Source organism: Camelus bactrianus, chromosome 9, assembly GCF_048773025.1.
Source record: "Camelus bactrianus isolate YW-2024 breed Bactrian camel chromosome 9, ASM4877302v1, whole genome shotgun sequence".
Taxonomy (NCBI): Eukaryota; Metazoa; Chordata; class Mammalia; order Artiodactyla; family Camelidae; genus Camelus; species Camelus bactrianus.
The window spans coordinates 9,410,486-9,427,580 of record NC_133547.1 but is presented as its reverse complement, the minus strand read 5'-3'; the positions used below and the strand labels follow the sequence as shown (position 1 = coordinate 9,427,580).

The 17,095-nt window shown below is 56.4% G+C and overlaps 1 protein-coding gene across 1 annotated transcript; it reads left to right on the top strand.

Annotated features, from left to right (window-relative positions):
- Nucleotides 1-2,141: 2,141 nt before the first annotated feature.
- On the top strand, nucleotides 2,142-12,112 carry BCAM (basal cell adhesion molecule (Lutheran blood group)). The gene is made up of 15 exons (XM_074369459.1): nucleotides 2,142-2,308; nucleotides 4,144-4,265; nucleotides 4,814-5,042; nucleotides 5,131-5,201; nucleotides 5,469-5,565; nucleotides 5,682-5,864; nucleotides 6,308-6,444; nucleotides 6,706-6,862; nucleotides 8,827-8,942; nucleotides 9,043-9,184; nucleotides 9,347-9,483; nucleotides 9,666-9,810; nucleotides 9,901-10,045; nucleotides 10,739-10,856; nucleotides 10,938-12,112. The coding sequence occupies exons 1-15, from the start codon at nucleotides 2,227-2,229 to the stop codon at nucleotides 10,941-10,943; spliced, it is 1,887 nt and encodes a 628-aa protein (XP_074225560.1). The 5' UTR covers nucleotides 2,142-2,226; the 3' UTR covers nucleotides 10,944-12,112.
- The last annotated feature ends 4,983 nt before the right edge of the window (nucleotides 12,113-17,095 follow it).

Here is a 17,095-nt window from a genome sequence, read left to right as displayed (position 1 = left end):
GCTAGTTTAGATAGGATAGTCAAGGGAAGCCCTGTGATGAAGTGGTGGAGTAGAAATTTGAAGCAAGTGAGGGAGGGAGCTATGGCGGGAAAGAATGTCCCAAGAGAGGGAAGAGTAAGTGCAAAGGCCCTGAGGCTGGAAGATGCCTGGCATTGGAGGAACAGCAAAAAAGCAAAGCAACCTGGGTAGCAGGAGCAGAGCTAGCTAGTTGGGGAAGAGCGGGGGAGATGGGGTCAGAGAGGCATGAGGAACGAATCAAGGCCCTTGTGCGCCATGGAAAGGACTCCAGCTTTTACTGGGAGTGAGAGGGGCCATGCAAGGGTTCTGAGCAGAAGAGTGACAGGGGCTGACTCACATTTTAATGGGACCCCTCTGGCTGTTTTGTGGAGATGAATTGTAGAAGACAAAGGCGATGACATTTCAGTACTAGTTTCGGCAAGTCCTCAAGGACAGAGGAACTGTGCTGGTATTTATGACTTCCCTGCTTCCTACACATGTCATATAGTCCTCCCTCACCTAGATCCTCACCTTCTTGAGGAAGGTGGAAAGGGGGTGCTGATGAGAGGGTGCCTATCAGCCCAAGCAATAGGTGCACTAGCGAGCCAGGGCCAGAAGAGCCGGGCAGCGGGTGCCTGGGGTCACTGTGTGTAAGCTGGTCCCAGGAAGTGCTTTGGTCCAAGAGCAAGTATGCATGTGTGGCCAGCCTGGGTGGGATTTGCAGGTGAGCCTGTGTGCTCCTGCCTTTGAGCCTTGCACACCTTCCCTGAGTGCCTGCTCTGTGTCTGGCCTGTGCTGGGCAGTGCTGGGGACACAACAGTGACCGAAACAGCCCTGGCCCTGCCCCTGCCCTTACTGGCTCACAGCCCAGATCCAGTCCCCAGAGCAATGACCCAGTGTAGGCAGAGCTGGAGTTGGGGAGCTCAGCGAGGGTACCTGACCCAGCCTAAGAGATCAGGGAGGACTTCCTGGAGGAGGGGGTGGTTTGGCTAACACTAAAAGATCACCTGTCCCACTATAACAATTGCTCTCCTGTATGGACAAGTAGCCTTTACCAATCTGACCTATAACTCAAGGCTGACCTGTAATCTAAGCCTTCCCTGGTGTTTGACCAGTGACCCTCTGCCACTTCCACCCACCCAGGTCTGATCAAAGGCCTGGGGAACCTCTCCCAGCATGACCAGCATCCCCTATCCTGAACAGTGTCCACAGCTAGCTTCTCCCTGGTAACCAGTGACATCTCCATCCCCGCAACCAGCATCTGGGGATTTGGTCCCAGTCAGGCCTGGCTTGTGAGGAGTCTTGGACAGTCTGATCTGTGATCCCAAGTCTGACCTGTGACCCTTCCTTCTGACCCATGGCCAGGCTCCTCCTCTCTTCCCTCAGGTGCCCTGGCTTCCTCCCCTCCCCCACTCACCTGCTCCTGCCAGCCTGATTCCCTTCCCCTCCCCCTAAGGTTGGGAGGGAGTGAAGGGAAGAGAAAGGGAGGAAGGGGGGTGGCATTCCTGGGATTCCCAGGATGGGGGGAAGAGAGGGAGGGCCCTAGGAGGAGAGCTGAGGAAAGAGCACCCTGCAGCCCCCACTCCCCAGCATCAAAGAGGCCTGGGCAGAACCAGGGTTTGAAGACCATTAGATATAAGAGATTGAACTGGTGGGTTCCAGGCCACTGGTCAGACAGGAAAGCAGCTGGCCACAGGGGAGGGCTCACAGGGCATACTGGGAGAAGCTGTTCTAGGCCACTGGTCAGGCTGGCGACTGCTGGTTGTACTGGGAGAGGCTAGTGCAGGCCACTGGTTGGACCAGGGCCAGCTGGTTTAAAGGATGAAGTGAGCCCAGGCCATGGGCCATAGTGGGAACGAGACCCCCGGTCAGAATGAGGGGGAGAGGGTCCGCGGTTGTCCAGTGATGTCCAGCTCAGGACACCGGCTGGACTGGTCAGTCAGGCCACCCGCCGCGGGCGCTGGCCAGCCCGAGCCTGAGCCTGACACCCTGGGGCCTGGGGGCAGAGGGAGCCCCGCTCCGGGCTGAGCGCTGGGAGGTCGGCTCCGGGCAGTGGGAGGTCCTGGCCCGGCGCCCGGGTTTGGGGGGACAAGGGGGGCCGGGAGGGCGGGGCGGGGCTGCCCGGGGCGGGGCCTCTTTGCTCCAGCCCCGCGGCCGCCGAGCTCCAGCCCGGGCTCAGTCCCTGCCGCAGCCGCCGCCGCCGCCGCCGCTGCTGACAACGCCTTGAACATGGAGCCCCCGGACGCCCGGGCAGGGGCGCGTAGGGCCTCGCAGCTGCTGGTGCTCACGCTCCTGCTGGGGGCGCAGCCAGGTAAGGCTCGGTCTGAGAGCAGGGCGCCACCGGCTGGGGGCGGGGACGGTGGGTGGGTAGCCCCTGGGGACCCCACGAAGGGAAGAGGGCAGGAGCTTTCACCGACCCCAGGAAGCCAAACTTGGGGACCCCAGGGAGGAGGGATAAGGGAGCATAGGGACATAAGGACAGCTAGGCAGAGGGGCTCAGGATACACAAGAGTTGCTTCCAGACGACCTGAGAAGTTGGGACTCAGGAGTGCGGGGGGCTCTCGGCTACCTCCCCACTCAGACCTTGGGAACTACCCCCACCCCTACCCCCACCTGGGCCCTACTCCCTCAGACACAGGGCCAGGCCCCCAGTGGCTGGGGTAGCTTTCCCCAGGACAGAAGAGACCAAAACAATGCTCCCCGCTCAAAAGTTGTCAAATTTTGAGAAGATCAGGGACTCTGTGGCTAGAAACCAGGAAGTCACATGCATTTGAGGGTCCCTGGGTCTAGATCGAGAGCCCAGATTCTAAGGGACCCCCCTCCCTCTCCATCAGAAAGAGCTGGAGCAATGGCCCTGGGCAGTGACAGCGGAGCCAAGTGGGAACCAAGTGTTTCCGAGTGACACTGCCCCCTTCCCAGGGCCCCAGATAAATCCACACACCTGTGTGGTTGGGGGATGGGGGTGGAGGATGAGGCTCTGAGGGGCTAGCCACAGAGGGACAGAGACACCAGAGAACTGGGGAAGAAAGAGATCTCTCCATTTATCCTTGCTGTCTGCTGCTCAGCCCGAGCCCCAGGCACTAGCCTGGCCCCACACTCCCTCCCATGGGGCAGGCCTGGGCCAGAGGTGGGTGCCTGGGAATCCAGGCCCCTGGCACAAGCATGGCCAAGAGTGGATCCCCAGGGGCAGAGCTGGGCCAGGCTGGGCGGGGAAGGGAAGGGAGAGTCTAGAACTGAGAGCTAATGCCAGGATGCCAGCCCAGAGGGTGACAGAGCTTGCTTTCCTGATGTGAGCACCTCTGTCTGCCAGGGTCCGGGGATAGGAGTCCGGGCCCCAAGCTCCCTTCTCCCTCGGGATGCAGCATCCAGGGCCTCAGTCCTATTCTGTTCTGAAGTGACGCACTGCTCAATCAAAGAGTTAGAGGGGCCAAGGGGCGGGTAGGGGGCTCGGGCAGGTCTGAGCCAGCCTGTCCCTCCCACATTCCTGAAACCTGCCCAGCCCTGTCCCCCTCACCGCACCCACACAGCCATCCCGCCTCAGCTCTGGCCCAGCCCCAGCCCCCCACTCCTGAGGGAGAGACCCAGAGGCAGGGCTGAGGTACATGGAGATGGTGAGAGACACAGAGGCCATGGAACTAAGAGCTGGAGACCCAGGGTGAGGGACACACATGCAGAGGTGGTGACTAAGAGATGGAGAGGCGGTGATCTCCATCACTGGGACAGGCCGTAGCAAAGCAAAGTGCTGGAGGCAAAGGAACAAGACCGCCCTCGCCCTGCCCTCGAGGGGTGTTTGGTCTGGTGAGAAAAGTCAGGACAGACACGCTTTTAGCCCAAGAGGATTGAATGGAGGCCCCCGGGGCCCTGTGTGGCCCAAGGGAGGAGCCCTTAGTTCTGCAATTGAGGAGAAAGATGGAAAGAAATGCTAATGAGATCTGAAGCTCAGAGATGCAGAGATGAGAGATTAAGGGAGAAGAGGAGGGACTGGGTCTGAGGGAGGAGGGACTGAGGACTTGGACTCCTGGGTCTGAGGGAGGAGGGGGCTGGTGGCCTGGACTCCTGGGTACTGGCAGAGGAGGGGCTGTGTTTGGAGGGCTCTGCCTATTGGTGGCGGTAGGAGAGAGCTCAGTGGCCCAATCCCCACAACAGGTGCCAAGGCTGAGGTGCGCCTGTCTGTGCCCCCCCTGGTGGAGGTGATGAGGGGGGATCCTGTCACTCTGGACTGCACCCCCTCGGGGACTCATGACTATTTCATGCTGGAATGGTTCCTGGTGAGTGCTGCGGGCTGGGGGCCAGGGGATGACAGAGTGTGGCCTTGGAGTCAGGGCACAGCGGACTGCAAACCTTCATCCCTCATCAGAACCCGAAGGACCCTAGGAGCTCCACCAAGCTGCCTTTCCATTTTACAGATGGGAAAATGGAGGCCCAGAAAAGGGAAATGCACTCTCCAGGGTCCTCTGATGTCTGAGCACAGCTGAGACTAGAATGAAGAAGTTCCCCTTCAGAGCGCTGGCTCTTGAGAGAGAACATTCAGAGGCAGACACCCAGAAAGCCAGAGCCCCAGGGTGAAACAGGGCAGGTGAGGGAGATGGAGAGGTGGGAACAGAGTGAGATAGAGAAACAGAGGAAAATGTGGCAACAGATAGGGTGCACGGGTGGGAGGGGTGGAGAGAGGGGCAGAGGGACCAGAGAGAAAGATAACAAGAGGCAAAGAGACCCACCAAGTAGCAGAAAGAAAAGGACAAAGACAGAGACGCTGCGGAGGGGTGGGCCAGCCAGGCAGCCCCTCAAGATGAGGCGCTGGCCCCCCCTCCCACAGGCCGACCGCTCTGGGATCCGCCACCGCCTGGCCTCTGCCGAGCTGCAGGGCTCTAAGCTCCAGGACAAGGTGCATGATTCCCGGGGCCGCAGCCCTCCATACCAGCTGGACTCCCGGGGGCGCCTGGTGCTGGCCGAGGCCCAGGTGGGCGACGAGCGGGACTACGTGTGCGTGGTGAGGGCGGGGGCAGCGGGCACCGCCGAGGCCACCGCGCGGCTCATTGTGTTTGGTGAGTATCCGAGGGTCCCCCCCCAACCAAGGGGCAGGCAAGGGAGAGCCACGGGAAGGGGCTCCTGATAGTAACATCTCTCCCACAGCAAAACCAGAGGACACCGAGGTTACCCCCAACAAAGGGATATTGTCTGTGATGGAGGACACTGCCCAAGAGGTACCTGGGCTGGACCTTCATTCCAGGGTTCTGAAGGAGGAGGGGGCTGGGGTCCTGGACTCCTGCATCCTGAGGTCGGAAGGGGCTGGGAACTTGGGCTCTCTAGTCCAAGGAGCAGGGGCCTGGGAACTCAGCCCAGGTCCCAGGGGAGTAGGGGTCTGGGAGCTTGACTCCTGGGTCTGAGTAAGAAGCCCCTAAGGGGGCGAGGGGACCCAGACTTCAGGATCCTGGCTCCAAGCCCACTGTGGGGCCCTGTGTCTGCCCCAGATTGCCACCTGCAACAGTCGCAACGGGAACCCAGCCCCCCAGATCATGTGGTATCGGAACGGGCAGCGCCTGGAAGTGCCCATGGAGATGAACTCCGGTGAGCTAAGTGCACAGGAGGAGCCTAGCTAATGGGGTGGGTGGGGCAGCGGCCTGGCTGGCTGATGGCCTCTCTCTCTCTCTCTTTCCCTCTCTCTCTCCCTTCCCCTCTCCCAGAGGGCTACATGACCAGCCGCACAGTCCGGGAGGCCTCGGGCCTGCAGTCCCTCACCAGCACCCTCTACCTGCGCCTCCGCAAGGCCGACCGGGACGCCAGCTTCCACTGCTCCGCGCACTACCGCCTGCCCACGGGCCAGCACGGCCGCCTGGACAGCCCGGCCTTCCACCTGACCCTGCACTGTGAGTCCACGCCGGCCCGACCCTCCCCTCTGGCCTTCCACTCCCCTACCTCATGTGACCTGGCCTCTGACCTCTGACCTCAGATAGTAGCACGAGCCCCTTCCTGACTTCTGACCCCACCCCCATGGCACCCTGAACCCCCTGGAGTTTTGTGACTTCACCTGTACCCAACCCTTTCACATCTTTGAATTGGTTCCCCCGAATATCACACTGACCTGCCACCTGTGCTGACCTCTGACCCTTGACCTATACTCTCAGCTTGTCTCAGCCTCTGACCTCTAGTCCCTGATCTCAGAATAAGTTGAACCTGAGCCTTGAAAGCTATGACCTCTAACCTTTAGCCAACCATAGCCTTTTCCTTTGCTGAGGCGCTGACCTCTCTCCCTTCATCCAGCCCTGCCTTTTATCCTTGACCCTGATCGTGAGTCTGCCCTTTCCCTTAGATCCCACGGAGCACGTGCAGTTCTGGGTGGGCAGCCCGTCCACAACAGCGGGCTGGGTACGTGAGGGTGACTCTGTCCAGCTGTTCTGCCAGGGGGACGGCAGCCCCAGCCCAGAGTACACGTTTTTCCACCTTCAGGTAACTCACTCCATCATTCCCTTGGAACTGCCCTGACCTCTGTGACATACTCACCTGCACCAACTTCTAACCTTTCCCTTGGGCGGCCCCTGGCCTAGCAAGGCACCAGACGGGTGACCCCGGAGCTAACAGGACCTCCGACCTCCGATTTGAGAGAGTTCTGACTTAACGTGGTGCCTGCCTTTGGTGGCCCCTGGCCTAGAATGCCCCTGCCAGTCCAGGGCATCTCGTGAACTGAGTTCCTCATTCCTGGCCACCCAGGACAAGCAGGAGGTTGTGCTGAAAACAAATCTGGAGGGGAACTTGACCCTGGAGGGGGTACAGCGGAGCCAGAGTGGGACCTACGGCTGCAGGGTGGAGGACTACGACGCTGCTGAGGATGCGGAGCTCTCCAAAACCCGGGAGCTGCACGTGGCCTGTGAGAGCCCCGGGAGAGCGGGGAGGGGGGCCCGGCGCCCGCTGCCTCCTCACCCCCACACCCCGCAGCCCTGCTGCCACCCCTTTCTCTCTACTTCCATGGTCCCTGCCCTGACCCAGATGCCCCAGCCCCCTCCAGCCTCCAGATTGCTGCCTTTCCAAAACCCAAACCTGACCTTTCCCTGCTTGGAACCTACCATGGCTCCCCAGTGCTCTCAGGAGAAAACCCGCCCACCTCACCACAGCCTTCAAGGCCCACCTGGCAGGCTTCACCTTTGGCAGACCCTTGTCCCCACCAAGGCATTCTCCCCATCACACTCCAGGCCCCTCTCATTCCTATGCTAACTCCCCATCCCCTCCACTGCCTATTTCTAACCAATCTCTTGGGTCCCAGTCTTCTAAGAAGCCTTCTCGGTCCACCTGCACCCAAGTCCTGTGCAAAAGCTCTGTCCCTTCTTGGCCTTCCTTGTACCTCTCTTCCTGGGGCGAGACCCTCTGCCAGATCTTTGAGACACCTCTGTGAACAAGACAGACCAGTCCCCACCTTCACAGAGCTCTGGGCCCAGTCGGGGAGGCAGATGGTAAATGCTGAACAAGACACTTTGAGTAGCAATCCTGCAGCTACAGCGACTAGCACAGAGTGATGGGATAAGGAGTTGGCCAGGCGAGCGGGGATTATGTTAGATGGAGAGGAGGTTGGTTATAGGCTGCGTCCCTGAGAAGCAGATTCTGACCACAGGTGGGAAATTTATAAGGAATGCCTTGGGATTCACGTCTGTTGGGGGGTGAGGAGGGCAAGGAAGCAGGATTGGGCAGAGGGAGAAGTTGAGCTTCAGTCTAAGGAAGGCTTTGGTTGGCCTCACAGGGCACCCGGAAGCTGGGATGTCCCCAGATGAGGTGAGGGGGTGAGGCTGTTATACTCCCACATCAACCAGTCATTGGATGTGCGCTGCGTGGTGAAGGAGGGGGCATGACCTTGAGCGAGGGGCTCTGTGCAGCCCGGGCAGTTCCCAGAGAGGGCTGACAGCTGAGGGCTGACAGCTGACATCCTTCTCAACAGCTGGGGGAACAAATCCTTCAGTGCTGAAGGGGAAATCTGAGTGTCTACAACAGGGGGACAGAGAGGCCTCTCTGAGAAAGGGACATTTGAGTAGGAAACCAAAGAATGGAATCAGAAGTATGAAGAACCAAAAGAAGTACATTCCAGGCAGCGGAAGCAGCAAGTGCAAAGGCCCTGAGGCAGGACCCAACTTGGCATACTAGAGAATGACAGTGAAAGTATAGGGTAGCTAGAGCTCAACAAACAAGAGGGGAGGGTGGGAGATGAGGTCGAAGCAGTGAGCAGGGGTCAACCAGACAGGATCTTTAGGCTTCATCAGGGAAGTTGGCCTTTATGCCAAGGGTACTGGGGAACCAGTGCAGGATTTTAAGCAGAGGCAAGGGCTGACCCAGGTGTGTTTTGGAAAGATCCCTCTGGTTGCTCAGCAGAGGATGGACCAGAGAAGATGAGAGTCTTGCCCAGGAGGGAGACCAGTGAGGAGGTGATTGCAGCAGTCAAGGCAGTCAGACCCCGGAATAGAGATGGAGAGAAGTAGAAGGATACATCTGGAGGACAGGGCAGAGGGAGTCTTGATGGAAGAGTGGGCAGTGTGGAGGAGAAGGCCAGGGTTTGGGTGGTAAGTCAGATAAAGAACACCTCACACCTCTGAGGTTATCCACTAACCTTGGGCGCAGACATCAGCTCTGGAGGCAAGTGGTCGAGGAGGGCATGTGTTCGGGAGCTAGACTCCTAGGTCTGGCCTCGAGGGCTTGGATGGGACAGCGGAAAGTTTGTGATGCCAGGGAGAATTTGGCATTCTTTTCTAACATTTGTCCGTTCATGTCTGCACCCCCTAGCAGCCCTGGAGAGCCCCTAACCCAGTGGGTGAGGGTCCGGGGAAGGTGACAGTCTGTACCCCTCTCCAGACCTGGACCCGCTGGAGCTCAGCATTGGAGAAGAGCTTTCCCTGCCTCTGGGCAACAGCACAGCCGTGAATTGCTCCGTGCAAGGCCTGCCCACCCCAACCCTGCGCTGGACCAAGGTGAGAGGGAAAGGCTCCCCGCCCAGCACAGAACCCCGCCTTCCATCAGCCCCTCCCCTCCTCTCACAGCTGGCCCCGCCTACTCTTTCTCCCCACCCAGGACTCGGCACCCCTGGGGAATGACCCCACGCTCTCCCTCCGCTCCATCACCTTCGATTCCGCTGGCACCTACGTATGCGAGGCCTTCATGTCCACTGTCCCCCTTCTTAGTCGCACCCGGAGCTTCAAGCTGCTGGTCCAAGGTTCGGGGTTGGGGCAGGCTTGGATGGGGACAGTGGGGGGCACAGGGGCCAGGACAAATGAGACATGTCCACACCTGGTCCTTCTCTCTCTCCTCTTTCTCCCCTACTTCTTCTTTCCCGGGGTGCCTCCCACTCACTCCCTTCCTGCCCCACCACCCACAGGGCCACCAGAGTTAAGGGCAGAGGAGACAAAGCCTAAAGCAGAGGGCAGCTGGACAGAAGGAGACGAAGTCAGGCTGACCTGCTATGCCCGCGGCTACCCAGAGCCCAAACTCAGCTGGAGCCAACTGGGCGGCAGCGTAAGGGACCCTTCCCTGCACCCTGAACCCTCTGGGACCCAGGAAGCGCCCCCTCCCAAACCCCTCAGAAGACCCTGCCCCCTTGACAGTCCGAGCATTATGCTCCCCTCCATTTCCTCTTCACCTCTGCCCTCACCCCGAGCCCTTGGTCCTGAGCCTGGGCCTGACCCGCGCCTCCGCAGCCAGCAGAGCCGGCCCCCGGAGAGCAGGGCTGGGTGAGCAGCTCCCTGACCCTGAAGGTGACCAGTGCCCTGAGCCGAGATGGCGTCTCCTGTGCGGCCTCCAACCCCCACGGGCACGACCAGCACGTCTTCCACTTCGGCACTGGTGAGTGAGCACAGGGGTGGGACAGGAGCTGGGTGTGGGGCAGACGGGGCGCTGCTGGCTGACTCCTCCTCCTGCGTCCTGTCCCGGCAGTGGCCCCCCAGACCTCCCAGGCTGGAGTGGCGGTCATGGCTGTGGCTGTCAGCGTGGGCCTCCTGCTCATCGTCGTTGCCGCCTTCTACTGCATGAGACGCAAGGGCCACCCTGGCTGCTGCCGGCGCAGGGAGAAGGGGTCTCCGTGAGTGACCTTGGAATGGACCTCTCTAACCCGGCTCTGACCTCGTCCCTAGCCTCCACCCCAAACCAACCACATCCCCAACCCCAGCTCCATCGCCAAATAAAACGCCATCCCATCTCCAACCTCTAACCTGGTCCATAACCATCCCCTCCCCCACCCCATCCCCAGTCTCATCACTGCCTCAGATCCTGACCCCACCCCACTCCCAGCCCCAACCCATAACCATGTGCAAACCCACTGCAAATTCAATTTAACCACATCTGTATCCCCAACCTCCTCTCCAACCCCAACTCAGTCCCAACCCCAAACCCAGCCCATAACCAGCCCCGAACTCAACTCCTACCACATCTCCATCCCCGAGGCCCCCTCCTAACCCAGTCCCATTCCTAACCCCACACCCATCCCCATCTAACCTCATCTCCATCTGCAACCACATGGCCACCCTCAACTCCAATCCATGGCCACCCCCAAACCCATCCTCAAAACCCACCCCAACTACATCACCAGCTCCAATTCCAACAGCATCTTTGACTGTAGCCCCACCCCATCCCTAACCCCAGTGCCATTACCACCTCTGACCCCATCCCCAGCCCATTCCCACCCATGCCCAAGTCCATCCCCATCCAACACACCCCAGCCCCAGTTCCTTCCTTGGCCATGACCACCTCCAACATGCTTGCCTCCTACCCCTAGGCCACCCAGGGAACCAGAGCTGAGCCACTCAGGGTCAGAGCGGCCAGAGCAGACGGGCCTTCTCATGGGAGGTGCCTCTGGAGGAGCCCGGCATGGGAGCGGTGGCTTCGGAGATGAGGTGGGTGAGGGCCTGGGCACCCTGGTGAGAGGGTGGAATGGTCTCTATGGGTCCAGGCTGACCTCTCCATCTTCTCCCCAGTGCTGAGCCTGAGGACTGCCCAGAAGCAGCCATGAACCTGATGTGGGGTTGAGGGGATCAGAAAACCAGCCCTGCTCCCGCCTCCGCCTGGCCCTGCCTTCCCGGCCTTCCCTTTTCCCTCTCAGACCCTCCCTTCCTTCCTCTGTAAGCTGGGCAGGGACCACAGCAGCCTGCTGCTGTTGGGAGGGAGGGAACCTTCCTCTAGGGAGTGTGACTCTCCCAGGCCCCAGAATAACTCCTGGACCCAAGCCCAGGGCCTGGCCTGGGACGAGCCTCTGAGGGTCGGCTGGCCGGGGCTATTTTTACCTCCTGCCTCCATTGCTGGTCCCCCCACCTGACGCCCTGCTGCATAGTCTGACACTGGATCCCCGCCCCTGCCCCCGCCCCATCATCTGTGGACACTGGAGTCTGGAATAAATGCTGTCTGTCACGTGGACCCCATCCTGTGGCCAGAGCCTCCTCTGGGGGATGAGAGGGGAAAGGGATGCAGGTGATGCGTCCCTCCCCACTGGCCCTCCCGCCTCCTTGCTGGACCTCAGGAGAAATCTGATGTCATGGAGCAAGAAATGAGAGAGAGGGAGAAAACACAGGGTGACTCAGCTGGATGAGGGTGGAGGAGAGAGATGCTGGGGGTCCAGAGGGAGCTGATCCTGGATCCTGAGGACCAGTGCCTGCTTGGGGGTGGGGTGCCATCCCTGTAAGTAAAAGTTCCCAGTCTCTCTTGCCAGAGACCCAGAGGTAATTGAAGCTTCCAGAGGAAAAGCTCTTTCTGAGCTGTAGAGTGGATGGAATTAGGAATTTAGCTGCCTCCTCTGGGGCCAGCCTGGTGCTTGCAATTGAGGATTCCCTGGGGGAGGAGGGGTGGCTTGGAGGAACCCCAATGAAGGTGCCTGGGGCAGAGAGAAGAGAGGCAGAAACAGTGAGGCCAGCTAGAGAGATTTATGGAGGCCAAGGAAGAAGGATTTGACAGCAGGATGCTGAGGTTTAGGGGGAGGCAGGAGAGATGGACTGGAGCAGCTCAGAGATGAGAAAGACCCGTAGAGTCAGACAGACAGGGATTTAGGGGGAGAGAGGCAAAGACAGACAAATCCAGGCATACCATAGACATATTTCAGGTTTGGTTCCAGACCACTGCAATAAACCGAGTATCACAATAAAGCGAGTCATACAATTTTTTTGGTTTCCAGTGCCTATAAGTGATGTTTACACTCCACTGCAGTCTGTTAAGTGTGCAATAGCATTCTGTCTGAAAAAACAATGTACATACCTTAACTAAAAAGTATTTTATTGTTAAAAACGCTAACCATCATCTAAGCCTTCAGTGAGTCACAGTCACATCAAAGATCACTGATCACAGAGCACCTTAACAAGTATAACAATGAAAAAATTTGAAACATTGCAAGAATTACCAAATGTGACACAGAGACAGGAAGTCAGCAAATGCAGTTGGTGCAGATATCATCGCTGGACACAGGGTTGCCACTAACCTTCAATTTGTGAAAAACACAGTATCTGCGAAGCACAATAAAGCAAAGCGGGGTAAAGCGAGGTAGACTCAGAGAAGGTCAGGAACACAAAGAACTGGGATTCAGAGCAATAATTCCAGTTAGAAAGGGAGAGGAAAATATGTTGAAAAGAAGGAGCTCTGAAACAATGGGAGGGGCGGACAGGTGTGACCTTGGGCAAGTGACTTCATCTCCACCAGCCCATCACACTTGGACCGTGGTTGGCACTGTGAGGAGTGCGCGGGACCATCCCTGTTCAATGCATGATTGGAGGTCTCTGCCAGCGGCATCACCTCTCTGTCCTCAGTCTCCTCGGCCACAAAAGGGACAAAGTGGGATCTGGGGCTGGGGGAAATTGGAGAGATGTGATGAGAGCCTCTCCATAGGCAACTGAGCGGATGCCCAGAAGTCCCCTGAGTAGAAGAGCTCACGGGCCTAATTAAGGTGCTCAAATCCCATGGTTTATTGAATCGGATTAAAACCAATGTGAGAAACCAGAAATTGACATAACATTGTAAACTGTACTTCAATTAAAAAAAAACAATAAAAGTTCCCACCACCTGAGCTCGGGGGTACACGTGGCTCTCTTGTCCTGTCTCTCACCATCCCGCTCCCAGAGTTGAGGGGGAGCCAGGAGATTCTGCACCCAGAAGGTACCAGGGTCATGAGGGGGCAAATAAGTTCGGCTGCAACTGTAGCTGGCAGAAAACAGACTTGGTAGCCGTGGCTTCTACCTGCCTGCCGTGGGCACAGGACTCATGGAGCAGAGCGGGAGTCACCAATGGGAAGCATGTCAAGGACTCAGATACCTGGAGCTTCTAGATCTTTCCACCCTTCCCATCTACTTCCAGCTCACATTCTTAATAGGTTTAACAAGCCTCATGAGTTGCTTCTTAATCTGTATCCTTCGTTTCATCTGTCTCCTTATTTGTGTGGATTTCTTGCTTTCTGTCTGGCAGAACTGAATATTCTTTAAAAATAAAAATTAAGCAGTTGAGGAGAGTAGAGTTCAGTGGTAGAGTGCGGGCTTAATATGCATGACGTCCTGGGTTCAATCCCCAGTACCTCCATTAAAAAAACCCAAAAAAACAGCCAACATATAGAGGATCCTAGGGTATCGGGGATAATTTGCTAACTGTGGAAAGTGTTTAGTGCAAAGCCTGGCACGTGTTCAGTATGTGGTTATTATTATTGTTGTTGTCATAATTATCATCATAATTCATGGAAAATGGAGGGACAGGGAGAAAAGCCAGGAAGGGACCAGGTGGAGAGAGATACCACTCTAAGGGCAGATATTGGTGAGGGGAGGTTTGGGGACCTGGAGGGAGAGCGAACATATGGCTTGGAGGAGGGGAGAGAGAGGGGACCCCAGGGACTAAGGGGTGCTCTGCCCAGCACCAGGTCCCTGATGTAATGAGGGGAGGGGCTGGGCCTGCCTCCCAGAAGGGCATACATTTGCATAAGATCCCTCATCTGCATGGCATCCCAGGCAATTTGCATACAGATGGTAGCCTGCACCCTCCTCAGTCTGACCCCTCCTTTCACCTTGGCCAAGGGTCTAAGGGAAGGGGAGAGGGGGAGGAGGGAATCATAGGATCTGTGGTTCCAGGAAGTAAAGGCACGTTTAGGGTAGGCTCCCTTTGCTCCTCAACCTTCTGTGGCTCCCTATTACTCTCAGGAACATGAACCACCTTTCACCTGGCATTCAGAGCCTGCTAAGATGTTGCCCCTCACACACACCCACTGCTCCCTCTCTCACATGTTCCCCTATCTTTTACCTTTGTGACTTTACTATTTCCCCTTCCTGGAATGTCCTTTCTCATTTCCCCGACTGTAACAAAGCTTGTCTGTCCTTCACAGTCTGGACATCTTGAAGAACTCATAAGTTTTCAGTCCCTGTTCCCTGTCCTTGGAACTTTACTGGAATTTGTGACTCCTCTGAATCAGAGATTTTATTAGTAAAGGTATGTTTCACTGCAAATGACAAAAAAGTTGTATAAGTGAAAAGGGAAAATTATTCACTCATATAATCAGGTAGCTCAAAGGCTGATTAATCTTCAGGTATAGCTGGATCCAGGGACTCAAATAGTCTCATCAGAAAACTGTCAGTTTCCACTTCTCAGCTTCGCTGTCCTCCATGCACAGGCAGGTTTTTTTTGTCTCCAGTGGCACCCATAATGCCAGATTTCTATCCTAACAGTTTAGCAACTGCCATCAAAAGAGGGTGCCCCTTTCCTATTCAACAAGAAGTCTCAGGGCTAATTCTCATTGGTCAAAAATGGGTCCCACTCCCATCCCTGAACCAGTCCTATGGCCAGGAGATCAAATGCTCTGATTGGCCAGGACTGGGCCAGGCTTATTCTGAACCATAAGGGCTTAGCGTGGAAGAGGTTACTGGGCAGGTGAAATACTTGTCATCAAGTCCACAGCTCCATCAGAAAGCCTTTGGCCTTGTGCCCCAACCTCCTGGTGGTTATGGTTCTTCAGTGAAGTGTCACCTCTAAGACTCCTTGACACTGGAAGTCAACTCAGCAGGAATGAGACTCACCCAGACTTTTGTCAACAAATGCAGCAGTGCTCAGCCTTATCCACATCCCCTTATGCACATGACTGGGGGCATGAAACTCCAGCCTGCTGCCTTCTGGGGCTTCCCTCCTGGGCTCACCCCTGCACACAAAAAACAGTCAGGAGACAGCTGAACCCACTCATTGACAGACCAGGAAAAGAGTGGGTGCTGGGGGAGGTGCTTCCTGGAAGAATTCTCCCTGGGGGCTGGTTATTTTGTTCAAGGGAGAAACGGGAGGGGAGGGGAGCTCAATTTTACAAAGCAAGTTAGTAGCAAAACTAGCACTAACCCCAGAGATCTTGGCCTCCAGTCTGGCCCCAGACTGAGGAGAGAAAGACAGAGTTCTAGAGAGAATTTATTATGCACTTACAGGAGTCCTCCCTTTTCTGTGGGGTATATGTTCCAAGACCCCCAGTGGATACCTGGAACCCTGGATAGTACTGAACCCTACATATACAATGTTTTTTCCTATGCATTCATACTTACGACAAACTTTCACTTATAAATGAAGCATAGTAAGAGAATATCTCAATTGCCAGCATCACTACTCTTGTGCTTTGGGGCCATTATTAAGTAAAATAAGGGTTAGTTGAACATAAGCACTGTGATAACCTCCACAGTTGATCTGATAACGGAGGCTGCTACTAAGTGACTAACGGGCAGGTAGTGTATAAGCAAGGATACACTGGACTAGGGGATGATTTACGTCTCAGGCTCCAGATTTCATCAAGCTACTCAGAACAATTTAAAATCCATAAATTTTTATTTCTGGAATTTTCCACTTAATATTTTTGGACTGCGGTTGACCACGGGGTAACTGAAACCACAGATAAGAGGAGGGGGAGATTTACTATATTTGTCCAGCTGGCCTCAAACCAGGCCAGTGCCTAGCCTAAGATACACATGGGGAGATCCCAGCCTGCTTCTTCCTTGCTGGGTAGCGTGGGGCAAATAAATAACCACTGTGTTCTGTGTACTTTACAGTGAAATGGGGATCACGATAGCCTCCCCTTCACGGGATTCTCCTGCAGAATTAACTGACAAGTTGTAAACTGTGACATTTGGGTCAAGTCACTTTATCTCTCTGTGCCTCAGTCTCCTTATCACATAGGTGCTGCGGGGATTACTCGAGATAGGGCACCTGGATCAGTTCCTGGCACATAGTAAGTACTAAACACATTTATTAATAGTATTATTACCAAGACGTGAATGCCAGTAATAAGAGTAATGCCAATAAGAGTCTCCACTACTTAAGATCTTGCCCTTCTGGGAAGGAAAGCTCAGGTGTGTGGCAGGTGGAAAGGGAAGGCAAGTCTCGGGCGTCCTCTTGGTAGGGGAAGAAGCGCACAAGCAGCTGCCCCCAGCTGATTAGCTCGCGTTCAGAGGAACTGGAACGGAGGGATTTCAGACGTTCGAGCATCCCCTCCCTCGGCCTCCTGCTTCCCGCCCTCACCCTGCACGCTGGGCGGCCTCACCAGCTCCCCCACGGCAGCCCAAGGAATGTGAAGAGGTAGGTGGGGGTAGGGAGGAGCGGGAGCCGCCCGGGAGGGACAAAGGGGCCGAGTCAGAGCGAGAGACACAAAGACGCGAGGAGGCTGGGAAGATAGAACTGGGACAAGGACACGGGGAGGGACCAGCCGAGTCTGGAGGCCGGACCCTAGCCCAGCCCCGCAGGGCCAGCGGAGCGCGGGGTCCGGTCTGTGCTGCCCCCTGGCGGGCGGCCGCGGTAAAGAGACGATGCGGACCAGATGCAGGAGAGGACTGGGGGATGCAAGGAGGGTGAGAGGTCAAGAGAGACGCAGAGAGAAACAAGAGACACTGAAAGAGACACAGAAACAAACAGAGAGACAGGCACAGACACACAAAGAGAGAGGCTCACAGATAGAAACACACAGAGACATACAGAGGCAGAGAGAGACGCAGAGACAGAGACAAAGAATGGAGACAAATGACACAGAAACAGCAATAGAAAGACACCAGAGAGATCAGAAACAAAGCGACGCCGAAATGCGGAGGCTGAAAGACCCAGAGTTAGAGAAACACAGAGACAGAGGAGAAGCAAAGATAATGAGACACAAAGACAGAGA

Bases quoted from the DNA above. Each gene is read 5' to 3' on its own strand.
- BCAM (XM_074369459.1), top strand. From the start codon at position 2,227: ATGGAGCCCCCGGACGCCCGGGCAGGGGCGCGTAGGGCCTCGCAGCTG. The intron at 5,043-5,130 runs GTGAGTATCCGA...TCTCTCCCACAG, and splicing joins CGCGCGGCTCATTGTGTTTG to CAAAACCAGAGGACACCGAG. The intron at 6,863-8,826 runs GTGAGAGCCCCG...ACCCCTCTCCAG, and splicing joins CCGGGAGCTGCACGTGGCCT to ACCTGGACCCGCTGGAGCTC.